This window comes from Vigna angularis, chromosome 7 (assembly GCF_016808095.1).
Source record: "Vigna angularis cultivar LongXiaoDou No.4 chromosome 7, ASM1680809v1, whole genome shotgun sequence".
NCBI lineage: Eukaryota > Viridiplantae > Streptophyta > Magnoliopsida > Fabales > Fabaceae > Vigna > Vigna angularis.
Genome location: NC_068976.1, coordinates 17,283,305 through 17,297,944, shown reverse-complemented (window position 1 = coordinate 17,297,944; position 14,640 = coordinate 17,283,305). Strand labels below are relative to the sequence as shown.

The following is a 14,640-nucleotide window of genomic DNA, read 5'->3' as shown; positions in this document are numbered from 1 at the left end:
ATGTTGGGAGTTTCATTGCCTCACTTCTCATTCTTAACGATTCCTTTTCAGTTCAGTTCAGATGCCACAAAAACTGATCAAAATATAAAACAACATTTGAATTGAAGGGAGTGAGAGATGACACTGTCTCCTTCTCTTTCTCTCCCTAACTTGCATTCTTCTTTTCTTTCTTGCCCTCTGAAATCCAAGCCTTCTGCAACAACTTTTCTTCAACCAAAACCCTCTTCTTATCCTCGCATTAGAGCTTTGGAGCTTGATCAAAACACGGTTTTTCCTGTTCTTCTTTAGGTATTACTTATTTCTACAACGTAACAGACATAACCTTAATCTGTTTTTGTTTTTTTTTTCAGGTAGTGGCTATAAGTGTAGGACTCGTGAGTGTGGCTGTTGGAATTGGCATTCCAGTGTTCTACGAAACCCAAATCGATAATGCTGTGAAGTGTTTTTACTTTGCACTGTACCCTTTTGTATGTTCTATTTTTCATCTGATGTTTTGGGTTTTGATTACAGTATCTCTTTGTTGCAGGCTAAGAGAGATAACACGCAGCCCTGCTTCCCATGTACTGGATCTGGTGCTCGTAAGTTTTATTTTCTATATGAAGCATTATTCGATCAGAAACTGAAACGAGTTTAATTTCTCAATTAATCAGAAATTATTGTCATTACTAATATGGTTTATGCTTGAATGATGGTACGAATATTCATTCCATTATCAGAGTGCATACACTGTTTATTCAGTCATAACTGTTGAATAAGGATTCGTTTGACTATTTAGCTTAATTAAGGTTTTTTCATTTAGTTCTTATAACATAAGAGGTAGCTCAACTCCACACACAGTGAAAGTGTACTTGGTTATACAGTTCCTGTCTAGAAAACAATTATCACCTTGAGGTATATGTGAAAATTAGTAGATAAGTAAATGTAAATTTCATTTTACAAGTTAGACTTAGACCTTAAGTTAAGGCTTATTCATGAGAGGAAAAGGGAAACAATCAAATTCAACAATGATGAATTAATGAGAATGGAGAGGAACCATTATATCTGACAATTTGATTGTCTCATCTCAGCACTACAGCATGGCAGGAAATCTGCTATTTCATAGATTTAGCAGTTAATCTTTTTTCTTTCCTCTGAATTTGAGAATTCAATAGTTGTAGGTTGTTGACCAATCTTGTTATACTGTGGGCAGAGAAATGCAGATTTTGCTTAGGATCTGGCAATGTGACAGTTGAACTTGGTGGGGGTGAGAAGGAGGTGTCTAGATGCATAAACTGTGATGGTGTTGGTTCACTCACATGCACAACTTGTCAAGGATCTGGAATTCAACCTCGTTACCTTGACCGCAGGTATGCAGTTCTGCAACTTCATTTCCCTTCTTTTGTAGTTTAGCAACAACAGCAAAAGCTTTTTTCCATTAGTTGGGATCGGCTACATGAATCATACCATGTCATTTCTCTAAAATCGTTTTCTGTCATATCTTGTATGCTCATACATTCATTCTAACATTCTCTAGTCTTCTAAAGTCCAACTTTCATTGTCATAGCTTTCTCATAGGTTAAATATGTTTTTAGTCCGTAAACTTTGACGCGAAATTAAAACTTGTTCTAGTCTCAAACTTTGATATATTTTGATTCTTAAAGTTAAAAAATGAATGAATATAGTTTTTTTAACTTGTTGACGTTAACTTTTTTGCTTGTACATTTATTCATTTTTAAAATTTAGGAACCAAAATATATCAAAATCATAACAGGACGAATTTCAATTTTGCATTGAAGTTTAGGGAATAAAAACATATTTAACTCCTTTTTCCATAAAACTCTTTTTTTGAGTTCAGTAGATATTTTTTTATCATACTTAGCCATCCACTTGAATATTTTGTGTGAGACTCTTATCAAATCAATCTTTCATCATTTTGAAATTTTGATCCAAAATACTTGAACTGCCATGTTACATCTTTCATCTTTACTTTTGAAGTTATTTTCCTCTTTTGCTAAAATTGCAGTACATATTATATATACCCTATCTTCTTCCTTCTTAAAATCTCTCTGTTTCCAAAAGAATATCTCCAAAACTCTACCATAAAATTTACCAAGAACAAATTTAGTGAATATGTATACCATGGAAATTTTGTCAATCAGCATTCATTCTGCTATAACAATAAGGCTATAAGGACTGAGTCACCATATAAGAGGCTAAAAGGAGCAAGGGTTTTGAGAAACCTTAAACTATTCTTCAACAAAAACATGAGCATTGCTTTGGATAGTTTATCTTCTAGTAAAACCAGTAGTCATTTCTGGCAAAAAAGTGATGATAATTTATTCATAGAAAAGTTTTCAACTTTTCTGTATTGTACTGTTGACTACTGTTTTGTGCTTCATATTGATCAGAGAATTCAAAGATGATGACTGAGGCAAGCTAAGAATATTTGGCTCTGATTTTGGATCTGATATGAGGTTAATGTACTTATTTAATGTCTTTGATATGAGTACACACCTAATGCAGTTGGAAAAATCAAAACCATGTTCATCCTTTGATTTGTTTACATTTTAATCAGTGATATGATATTATTAGGTTACTCACTTTTGTTTCCTATGTTTATGTTATTCTTTTTATAATCTTCTGATTTAATAATCCAAAAATTGTACATCAACACATTCTATCAAAAATTCGTTATTTCAATTGCTTTTCATCTAGTTCACTCGAAAAAAAAGAATAGAAATATTAGTTCTATTAACTTGTAAAACTCAAACTTTATTACTTTCTAGTTATTTCATTGTCAAGTTTTTTTATCATTCCATTTAATAAAACAGCCTGTCCTCTGCTGAAAATGTGTGTAAAAACTTGTCCATATTATACTAAGCAAGATCTCTGTTAAAAATGTTTCTTGTATTAACCACATTAGTGTGAATAAATTTCATGGGTTTTACTGTTGACGTGCACAAACAAATTCAATGAAATTAAATAAAAAGATCATTAAAGCATGAAGGAGTTTGAACTTACAACATACTAATATTTTTGGGTTTAAAAAATTTGGGCATTATTTTGAACATAGACAAATAATTAAATAACTATTTTTTTTGTAAGGTTGATGAGTATAAATTTATCATTAAGCACAAAAAAATATTAAATGGCAATTAAATGAATGAATTTGTGCGTATATTAATAAAGCGATAATTTTTTATTTTATAGAAAAGTATAATATTTGCATAATTGCTTTTTTAAATAATAAATACAAAATATAAATTTAAAAGATTGACAATCCAAAAAAAACTCAATAAACACAACTTGGAATAATCAACATATAATAATAATAATAAGGTTTAATACCCAATTTTGTCCCCACTTTGGTTCGGAAATCTCAAGTTAGTCCCTTTATAGAAATGTGAGTGTAATGGATCCTTACTTGTAATTATTTGAGTCTAATGAGTCCCTTCCGTTAAATAGAAGGAAACGGAGTACGTGGTGTTAGGTTCCCCATTTTCAAATTGGGTTTTATTAAAAATTGGGGATAAAAGGATTTGGGGTGAATCAAGCAGGGTTCCTCATTTTAATAAAGGATCACCTTCATTTAGATCTACACGCGGTGAATCCCAACCCATACTTGATATTATATAACATATGAACCAAGGAGGAAGAAGGGACCGAGGGCATCTTAAAAGAAGAGGTCAAAAAACACTAAGTTCCAGTATAGCAGAATCGTGAAAAAACTTATGGCCACATTTTTACTATTCTCTCAAGTAACCTATTTTCCTCCTCCTTGGAAACATGTGAGTCAAGATTGCGAAGGCTTTTAACAAAACTGTTGGCCTCATCCCGACGGTTGAGCTTACAATACCAATCAACAATGGAGTTATAAGTATTCTGGTCTGGTTTACATCCCTGCTTGATCATGTATCGAACTACATCAATAGCTTCAGCAAACATTGAGTCGCCGGCATAAGTTGCAATAAATGTGTTGTAAGTTACAACATCAGGAATAAGTGTAGAGTCTTTCATTTCAGAAAATATTCGCGAAGCCTCCTTCATCCTACCATTTCTGCAATATGCATAAATAACAGTATTGTATGAAATTCTATCAGGTTTCGTAGCTTTCTCCAGAACTTCCCTCAAGATTTCTCTAACAAATCACCCCCAAATCCTTTTATCCCCAATTTTTAATAAAACCCAATTTGAAAATGGGGAACCCTAACACCACGTAAGCACGCAAACAATTGCGTCTTGACACCTCACCAAAGACAACTACCAAAGACAACTGCCACATCATCAGCCCACTAACTCCGTTTCCTTCTATTTAACGGAAGGGACTCATTAGACTCAAATAATTACAAGTAAGGATCCATTGCACTCACATTTCTATAAAGGGACTAACTTGAGATTTCCGAACCAAAGTGGGGACAAAATTGGGTATTAAACCTAATAATAATAATAATAATAATAAAAGGTTTAAAAATGTTTTCAAAAGACTTCTAAAATGAATGTTTTTTATTTTGGTTCCTAATTATTTCCCCTTTGTTTTTAATGTCTCTAAAATTGAGAATGCCTGTTATTAATATTGTAATATATACGAATTTTGGTTTCAATTCCTGTCAAATATTATTATTTGTTTTTCATTCTTTCAAAATTTCAAATCACTGATTGTAGTGTCCAGCATTTAGAATAGATAAATAACATAGAAATTTAAAAGTTATTTTTTAAGATTTTGATATATGATCACATTACTTTTCGTTCAACATATTAGGTAAGAAATATCTGGTAACAAATTAAAGATAATAATTTACACTTTGAAGAAATATAGCTAACCATTTTTAAACCCTAAAAACTAAGTGGAATGGTAAGTTGAAATAATTTAAAAAAAAAAATGTCATGCGACAATTTTAGAAAAAAGTAAATCTTATATAATAGACTCCTGCTCAGAAGGGTGCATTTTCTCGGCTTTTGATCTGAATGAACAATTAAACATAAAATGATGATTTTATTTATTTTTAATCTGGTGTGCGATGATACTATACAACTCTTCTGAATTATGGCACTGCCCATGTAACTTCAAATTAAACATTTCCGAAAGAAAATCTGTAAGGTAAACTAGCTTCACCCTATGTTTGGAACTGTTACAAATTTAATCTGAAGTGGTTACAAAATGGATTGAAATCTGATGTTCTTGTCATTCTAAAAAGATCGAATATACATTTGTTCACACCCCAGTAAATTGAGCATGCTTAGCAAAGCATTAGATGACTTAAATCTAAAGGGTCCATAAATTACACTACTAATATGCCTAAGACACTGTAACAACAACCATCCATTTAGAATAATGGTATTGGCGCATTTTCAACAAAAAATAGTTTACATTTAGTCAATAGGATCAGAAGGTTCACAAAAGTCATATTCGAAAGAGTAACTATAAAATCCAGTTGAAAAAGCACGTTGTATAAACAACTACGGCAGGTTGTAAAAGTTAAAACTAGGAATGGCATTACTTACAGTCAAACAAAAAGGACGGTATAATAGACTGAGCATTTGTGTTGTGACTATGAAATCTATTCTGATGACTTGAATTTTCTAATGGAAGGGACTTCTACTGCACTTTCCTTGTAACCATGTCAACCTTATCTTGACACTTTTTAGAGAAATGAATATCTCCCTTAAGCTAGGGTTCTCAAAGAGATCCAGGGCAGAAAAGTAGAGCTGTTGATCAATGCCTTCTATCTCATCTAGAGCCTTAATGCAGTTTGTTATGGAAAACTTGTCATCACTTACACTTGAAACGACTGCCCTTAACCTTGAAACAGCAACCATATCTAACAAGGCTTCTGCCATAGCATTGCAGGTGTCCTGATCCAGGCCAGTAGTTTGTGTCTCGTACGACCGTTTCCGTTTCCTATCTAGAGAATTCTTGGTCACCTTCTCAGAAGTTGAGATATTCCCAGGAATAGATTTAGATGTTGATGGGTTTTCATAATGTGAGACCTTAGCTTCTAGACATGGTGTAAAGCCAGATGCATCAGTTCCAAAAGATTTGTCAAGCTCTTCATAATGACTAGACTGGGCGTATTTCCCATCAGCTGCTGAATCTATGAAGATTGCGCACAGTTGCTCATATATTGGACAATCTTTCCCTTTAACTGTTTCGTGCCTAGGCTGTGCCTACATAAAAAAATAGCACTATTCAGGTTACGAATAAAGAAAGGAACAGATCGCTACAATGAAAGGAACTTACCCCTATATCATCCCACTGCTCAAAGCCAATGCAACAGGAATCATCCATTACAAAATCATTATTCTGATCATAAGCGGATTTCAAGTTGTAGAAGCGGGTCCGAAGTACATCTAGATGCTTCCTCAATTGATTGTTGTTGAAACTAAGGTCTGTTTGCCTATTAAACTCATCCCGAATATGATTCCATGTTTTCTTGTCAAAAACATTGTTTGGTCTATTTCCTAGTTGAATCTGCTTGACAACCAAGTCTGCAAATATCTTGTCAAGGGATGCTGTCCATCTTGTCCTTGATCGCTCTTGCTTGGGCTGATTGCTAGCTTCAAGTTCCATCCACACCTGTACAAATGATTATAATTCAATAATTTACTCAATAACATCCTCATAAAAGCCCATCCGGCAGTGATCCCACTAAAATTTAAGAAAAAGCAAAAGGGCCTCTTGACTTTGAAGCTTAAACTAATCACCCAAACCAAAGTCACATATCAACAATTTCAATTTTACAAAAGTGCCACATTATCCATCATGACAAACAGAGGCATTGAAGAAAAAAGGTCACTCCAAACAGCATAACACAATAACATTAAAGCAAATGAAACTGAATAACAACGATCGCATTGCCATAATAGTTCTTGTATTTCAAAACATTCTACAATTCAAAGCAAAAATCCTCAAATTACACTCATAAAAATTGCAACTTGACAATATCCAATAGACTATCCCTAATTCCTATAGCCTATTCACCTTCACAAAATCACAATTCCTTTTGGTTTTCTTTCCAAACTTAAACAATAGCAAGGACAGTGTTCTTACAACAATAATTTTGAGTTGTTGAACGTAGATAGTGTTCATTAGTCATCTCAATACACAACCGTTGAATGCACAAAAAATGTAGAGGCGAAAGCGGGTGAACCAAAGAACTAGGTCGAAGCAATGCGAAGTAAATTAAAGATCAGCATCGAAGATCAAACTCCATAAAACCAGCACAGGTAACAGAACCGTCTAATGCACTAAAAGCCTTAATTTAATCAGATTCGTTTCACACGTCGCAAATCAACAATAAAACTAATATTTGAAATGAAAATGAAAAAGAAATACCTAGAGTTGAGTGTGTTGCGGTGGAGAAAGAGAAAGAGGAAAAAAGGAAATGATAGTGTGAATACGAAAGGAGAGGAGTAGAGGTAAATTTGACGGCAGAGGATGGAAGAGATCAACGACGGCGCCGGGAACGGCCACCGTTACGCTGTCGGCGAGAGGTGTCGGGAAAAACAAATACTGAAGATAAAAAAAAATATTAGGATTTGGGATTTAGAAGAGAATGAGCGTTTTAAATGGGTTTTCTGCTCTCGGAGTGTTATTAATAATCTAAATCGTCTAATTTCAATATCAGATTAATTATTTTTTTTTCTTAAGTTTTCAATTAAGTTTGACTTGTTTTTAGAAACAGAGCAATGTAGTCTTTTTAATTTCAAATCGACGAAAACGACATAAAACTAATACTTTATATTCAAATTTAAAATTGTATTTTTTTCATATTATGCTTGAATTCTTTTATGTTATGGTTGAATATTTTTTTCTGTTATGTTCAACAATCTGATGTTAAACTTTCAATTTTTTTTATTATTTAATTTATAAATTATGAAAATATTTATGATAAAAATAATTATATATATATAATATATGATAATATTAAGAAAAACTTAGAAAATAATTATTCAAATCATAGACACATTGTTTTCGGTGATATATTGTGTTGTAACTCAAATTTTTAAAATCAAAGATAAACTAGTATTGGTTTAAAAAAATTATTGTTTAAAATTTTAGTGTTGGCAAGGTTGAAAATTAGTTTTTTTTTTTGCAACCCTATTACAACCATGTATCGAACACCTAGAATCACAATTCTCCTTAGAAGTTTTTTGTACAAATTTCAGAAAGTTGTCATGAAAACCATTAAACACTCCACATTGACTCTAATCTGTCATATTCGATTAAAGATTGACTTGATCTTAATATACATCAAATTAATGTCAATTTTTAATTATAAAGTAATCAGTTTCATGCGATCTATTATAAATAAATAACCTTGGGAAGTAAAAGAAATTTAAAAAGGTATCCAGAAATTGCTTCAACCATTTCTTGAGGTTTAGACATAAAAGGATAAAATCACATATTGGAAAACAAAAACTACAACAACTCAGAAGGAGAAAATGTTAAAAATAGTTCACATTTCCAAGTTTTTAAGATTTGGAAAAATTGACTCCTTATTGGGATGTAGAAGAGTACGAACCTTCTCAACACATTTTCATCTGGTTTTTGAAAAAATATGAAAGAAAATATTTTCAAAATTTAAACCAAACATATTTTTAGTATTATTTTGATTTTTTTTTTGCCAGTGCACTAATATTCATGAATCGAAAGAGGTTTCTTAGCATGTAGATGCTCTGTTTAACATTCGGAGAAGTGAATTTTCATTTAGTAATGTTAAATGTCCGACTCTAAATTCTGAGGCAAGACAGTGGAGATTTAGATAGGGAAAGTTCTAAGAATTAGAATGTTATTAATACAAATTATAATGCATTTTACTTTGTCGTTTCGGCTTCTTGTTTTGATCGTTGAATGCGTTTCTGATCATATTTATATCTTCTTTCAGTGAGAATACAAAAAATGTACTTTCGTGAGAAGTATAGACAACATGGAAAGTAAACCACAAATCTTGCAACCATAAACCCTCGTATTCTACTTTAAGAACCTGCAGGAGTGCGCGAATTGCATTACTGATCTCTTATATCTTTTATTAATGTACCATTGAAGGTTATTTTTACCTGTAACGCATAATGAATCTTCATTTGTTCTGTGTTCATACATTACAACAGGATGTGACTTCCTAGGAAGCTGAGCTCCCCAAAGATAGATTTTAATGCTGACAAATCCTGTGGCTGAGTTACAGGAAAACCCTTTGACTACAGACATGGATAAACCAGCTAGTGAAACCAGATACACCTAACTCCTCAAAAGCACCTAATCCATATTGCTGGGTCTCAACTTAAGTTCGAAGCTAAAAGTTGTGTTTAAACTAGGTATATTTGCTTCATTTCTCTATTTAAGAAGACTTAATTTATCAAAAGTTAATTTCTTCAAGGTAAAGGTTTGTGTTAAATTGCTCTCAACAGGTTTCTATTTCACACGATCCCATTGATATCAATTGTTATGCTCATCTTCTGCTTTTATCACATTAACTACAGAACTGAAGTTGTTCATCAGGATTACCTTTGAATCAAAGGCTTAAGAAACACAACAGAAATCAAAGGCTTAACAAAATCAGTAACAAACAGGATTCTAAAGACAAAAATTCTCACATGAGAGCATTCCTTAGACCATAGTTTCTAAATATCACTACTCCTCTAGTTGCCAATTTCGAAGTCCAACTATTGCCGATTCTGTAATAAAGGTTATGAAATAGCATTAGAACAAGCAGTAAAACCATATACAGTATGCATCTTATCACGAAACACAAAAAACACTTGGTAATTACTAGAGAGAAAAAGGCCATCTAAAAAATACGTACAAATTTTATTGAAGGCTACAATGTCACAACTCTGGACATATTCACTGATGGGCTCAACTGTGAGATTTTCCTCAATAAGACTGTCAACAGAAACTAGGTCATCCACAATGGTAAGCATAATTTGCAGTTTCTTGATGCCGTACCCGACTGGAACAAGTTTGGCTAAGACGGAAAAAATTGATATCAGAATCACAAAAGAGAAGCACAAAGTACGACTTTTCTCTAAATCAAAGACTAGAGAACAACATATATAACATTTACAGACAAAAAATTGAATCTTATCATTCAACTATTTTAGCAAGTTGATCAAAATTAGTACAGTTCAAAAAGTGCAAAACATGTACAAATATCAATAACCACAGCCAAAGTATATACAAATAACGACGTACATGCACCCCAAAGCAACCCTTCCATGCTGACAGATCTCACTGCTTCCTCGAGCTTCTTCATGTCGGTTTCATCGTCCCATGGTTTCACATCCAACAGAACAGATGATTTCCCAGCTGGAAAATGGAATCAGCAAAAATTCAATGCCCACAAAAAGTGCTATAATCAGGGGAGGAAGCAGGATAAAGTTAAAAGATAAGAGGTAAATGACAAAACTGAAACTTACACTCTTTCTTTTTTCCAGATGCCTTCACTGCAGCTGCCCGTTCCTCAGCTGCCTTCTTTTCTTCTTCTGTCTCTTCACCAAACAAATCGACATCATCATCATCATCGTCATCCTCAGCTGCAGCAGCCTGAAAATCAACTTACACTCAGTCAAATGTCAATGAATCATTACAGTTAAGCCATTCGACGCACCACAGTTGAAATATCAATCACGAGAAAGATACTTGCCTTTGTATCAGCAGTTGGGGGAGTTGCAACAGGCTCGGCAACAAGAGATCCCTCAACAGTGACACCAGATCCCTCACCAGAAACACCACTGTGCACAAAAAATTGGCACACAAATACAATCAGATCCATATCAAGTATTACACATATAATTGGCGTGCAAGTCAAGGGAAGAGAACTTACGAAATTCTCAACAAAGCATCAATGTGCTTGTACCACCTGGACACATTCACATACTCTGCTGATGGAGCAGTTGGCAAAGCTGCATAGACAGTGAGATCATCCTTTGAAGCTTGGTACCTAAAGAACACATGAAATGGAACAATACATAAGTATATATATATATATATATATATATATATATATATATATATATATATATACCAAATAAAAAATAGAAATGAAAATGGATAAAAGCCATACCCTGTGATGTAACTGCGTGAGAGAAGGTACTCGTCAAGCTTCTTCAACCCAGAGGTAGAGCTAAGGTCGTAGAATGTGACTGCCATGCTAGCTATGTATGTTAATTCTTCTGGAAAAATTGAGAAACATGAATTGCAACAGCAGCAATTCGATTTTAAAAAGGGAAACAAAAACAAAACAAGAAAAATCAAATCCTCCATTGAAATCCATTAATAGAATGTTCAACTGCGAAGTGAACTAAAAAGGCATTAAACCCCCAAAATTGTAATATGACAAAGAGAATTTGGAAATTCAAAGAGAAAAGTGCTACAATTAGCATATGTTTTGGGAAAACAAATTCCATAGAAAGAAATCATGTATCCAAAGAGGTTTCTTACCTGTGGGAGCAAGGCAAAGGAATGCAGCACAAAGCAGAGAGGCTTGGAGTGTAAGAGAAAAATAATCTCTTTCTATTTGGTTGAAATTGAAACCCTAAACCCAATTCTGCAATGGGCGTTACTCCCTCCACCACCACACACTGCTCATTACACCTTCCCATTCCCATTTTACCCTTAACTAATATTTAAACGGATACAAATATACGTTGGATTTTAAATTGAATATCAACATTTGTGTACGGATTTCAACATCCGTTGAAGGATAAACAGATGTTGATATCCGTCCGTTTAAAAATTAAGGATATACGGATGTTGACATCCATCCAACTATGCCTACACCATTAGCGGACTTCCGACCACTTCACAAATAAAATTATAAAATTGGCTAACTCACTACTACACTACTTTAACAACTTTTACACACAATACATTCTCTCTCTTTCTATCAGTGATTCCATGCCTAACCTATCAGTATGGGAATTTGAAATTCATGTATTCAAGTAAGTTGTCCACATGCAGAATACTGAACTACACCAGAAGCATTGGTTTTGTTCCATTATTATTAAAGGGCCTGTTTGTATTGGTTTTCTTCATTGACAAAATAACTCTTTTGTAGAGAAACTGATTATGGCTCAAGTAAGAATTCCTCCAACAATAAAGATAATTTGAATTGTGTTTGTTGGATGAAACTATAGAATTAACATATTTTTTGGTGTTAGAAGTATGCAGACAGCTAAATGTTTGTCTTTATATGAAAACTTTCAGAAGATGATAGTAAAAATGAATGGAACCATATCAAAATTACAAAGTCATTTAATCTGCATTTATTAAAAACAATCTATCGTTTGGCCTCTATCTACAAAAAGGAAGATTACAAGCCTGTCAATATAATTGCAGCATTGATATCTTGATTGACACATTGCAGATGTGTATATTTAGAGGCACTCAGGAGCTGGGGAGGTGAAACGAAATGGGAAAAGGGAAAGAGAGATCCGTGAGTGGATGCTAGGAAAGTAAAATTAGGGTTTTAAATTATTTAAAATAGGGTAAAAGTAAAAAAAAATTTAACTTAAAGATATAATTGTATTTAAAATAATGTGGGGAGGTGGAGGAAGTATACGGTGGTGGTGGAGGGAGCAACACCCTTCTGCAATAGGGATATGGGTCATCATCAAACTGAGCTATTTATCCCTTGAATGGACTTTACTATTTTCACTTCTCTGGTTTTACTAAGTTTACCTATAACTTTTTATAACATTAGTTGTTCATTCAGGGAAAAAAGATTGCTTGACATTATTTGAACTATTTGACACTCATATATAAAGATAAAATAGTTATAAAAAAAAATTTATATTTATAAAGAAAAAGATAAAGTAAAAAATTATAAATCATAATAATAATACACTTACCTTTCTAAATTGACTCATGTACATTCCAATAATTACTCATACACATACTACACTCCAATTCATGTAGATTTATCATGTGATGACTTGAAATTGTAGTTCATGAAAATAATAATAATAAATTAATAGATTTAAAACAAAAATAGTCTATTATTACAAGTTTAAGTGAAATAAATGTTTAGGTTGATGTAACTGATTGGATTATCACATATATTGTGGGAAGTGGAAAACAACTTTTCTTCCTGCACCTACATTATAACTAATTGCACCAGATGCTAAGAGAAAAATTAAAATAGTGTCTCTCACTACAATATATCATTGCTGTTATCATTACTGCTGTTGTTCCATTTTCATTCCAAAAAAAAATTTCTAAACATATTTTATGATTTTTATAGAGTTTATTTTGTAAATTTAGTTTTGGAAACTATTATATATATTTTAAAAAAATTGTTCTAAAAAAATTCTATTTAAAAGAATTGCTTTAAAAATCTTATTTCAAAATATATTTTACAGAATTATTGTTCTGAAAATTATGTTTCAGAATATTTAGAAAAAAATTCAAAACATTTTAAAACAAATAATTTTGCAGTTACTTTGTAAATAATAATTTAAAAAATCATTGAGATGTATCTAGAAAATATGGTGGGTGCAGCAAGCAAAGGTCTTCAAAAGCCCATCTAAGAATCTGAAATTAATGGGCTTAAATATTCTGACATTGATGCTTTAACAATATATATATATATATATATATATATATATATATATATATATATATATATATATATATATATATATATATATATATATATATATATATATATATATAATAAAGAAGAAATTGCATTGATACTTCTTAAGTTTAGAACAACCACATCTTAAGAGGTTGATGTTAATATTTTGTTAAAGAGTTAAAGTAGATTAGTGTAATGCATAGGGAGTTAAGAGGCTCTATTGGCATTGTTCTTTAAGAAAACAATGACGAAAAATAATCCAAAATCTAAAACATTTTATTTGCCCTAATAAACCAAATGATTATTTTAATAAGGCTATAGTATGATTAATTAATTAATATGATTAATTAATATGAAAAAGCATAAAGATAACATGTATGTTTCCCCAAAAAATGCCTATCCCATCATGGATTCCAAATATCTGGATATGCAAGATTAAAGTGCTGCTTTATTTCCAATCATGAATTCTTATTTTTTAAAAGGATCACTATCGAATCACTTCCATCCATGCTAATTCAATAACATAGAATATGTGGTTCATAAGTTTACATATATTTAACCAATGATAAACAAGGAAGAGAGGAATATGATACATTTGACACATTCAAAATATATATAAAAAATCATTTTATATGTTGAGTTAAATTATTTTTTTTTCTTTTTTTTATATATTATAAATAAATTGTTTTAGTTAATTTATAATTTTTATCATATCTTCCTTTATATAAAGTGTGAAAATAAAGACTATCGTGAATGACATAAACTTAAATTACGATTAACTTTAATATTATATTTAAGAATTAAAATTTAAATCTAGTTCAAATTCATTAAATTAATTTTATAAAGTAAAATTTGTTTAACTTATATGTTATAATTTATTATCATCTTTAATCTATATATAGGATTTTGAAATCACATAAATAATAATTATTACAAAATAAATTTGTATATAAAATTTCCAATTTACATATATAATGTAACTTTATCTTTAAACAATGACACACATAAATAAATATATATATATATACATACTTACACACACACACACACATATATATATCTATATATATATATATATATATATTTC

The 14,640-nt window shown here is 31.6% G+C and overlaps 3 protein-coding genes across 3 annotated transcripts; 1 reads left to right on the top strand and 2 right to left on the bottom strand.

Moving 5' to 3' along the window:
• On the top strand, positions 1–2,579 carry LOC108337279 (protein disulfide-isomerase LQY1, chloroplastic). The gene is made up of 5 exons (XM_017573769.2): positions 1–267; positions 351–434; positions 527–578; positions 1,190–1,346; positions 2,388–2,579. The coding sequence occupies exons 1-5, from the start codon at positions 118–120 to the stop codon at positions 2,407–2,409; spliced, it is 465 nt and encodes a 154-aa protein (XP_017429258.1). The 5' UTR covers positions 1–117; the 3' UTR covers positions 2,410–2,579.
• A 2,780-nt stretch (positions 2,580–5,359) lies between these two features.
• Positions 5,360–7,548, bottom strand: LOC108337205 (L10-interacting MYB domain-containing protein). Its single transcript, XM_017573677.2, has 3 exons — positions 7,313–7,548; positions 6,218–6,553; positions 5,360–6,144 (listed from the first exon to the last, which is right to left on the bottom strand). Exons 2-3 carry the CDS (start codon positions 6,545–6,547, stop codon positions 5,560–5,562), a joined length of 915 nt encoding a protein of 304 aa, XP_017429166.1. The 5' UTR covers positions 6,548–6,553; positions 7,313–7,548; the 3' UTR covers positions 5,360–5,559.
• A 1,858-nt stretch (positions 7,549–9,406) lies between these two features.
• LOC108337034 (elongation factor 1-delta) lies at positions 9,407–11,553 on the bottom strand. The gene is made up of 8 exons (XM_052880166.1): positions 11,417–11,553; positions 11,040–11,148; positions 10,800–10,916; positions 10,620–10,707; positions 10,393–10,519; positions 10,169–10,282; positions 9,780–9,941; positions 9,407–9,651 (listed from the first exon to the last, which is right to left on the bottom strand). Coding segments are annotated over exons 2-8 (696 nt in total). The 5' UTR covers positions 11,126–11,148; positions 11,417–11,553; the 3' UTR covers positions 9,407–9,649.
• Positions 11,554–14,640: the final 3,087 nt, after the last annotated feature.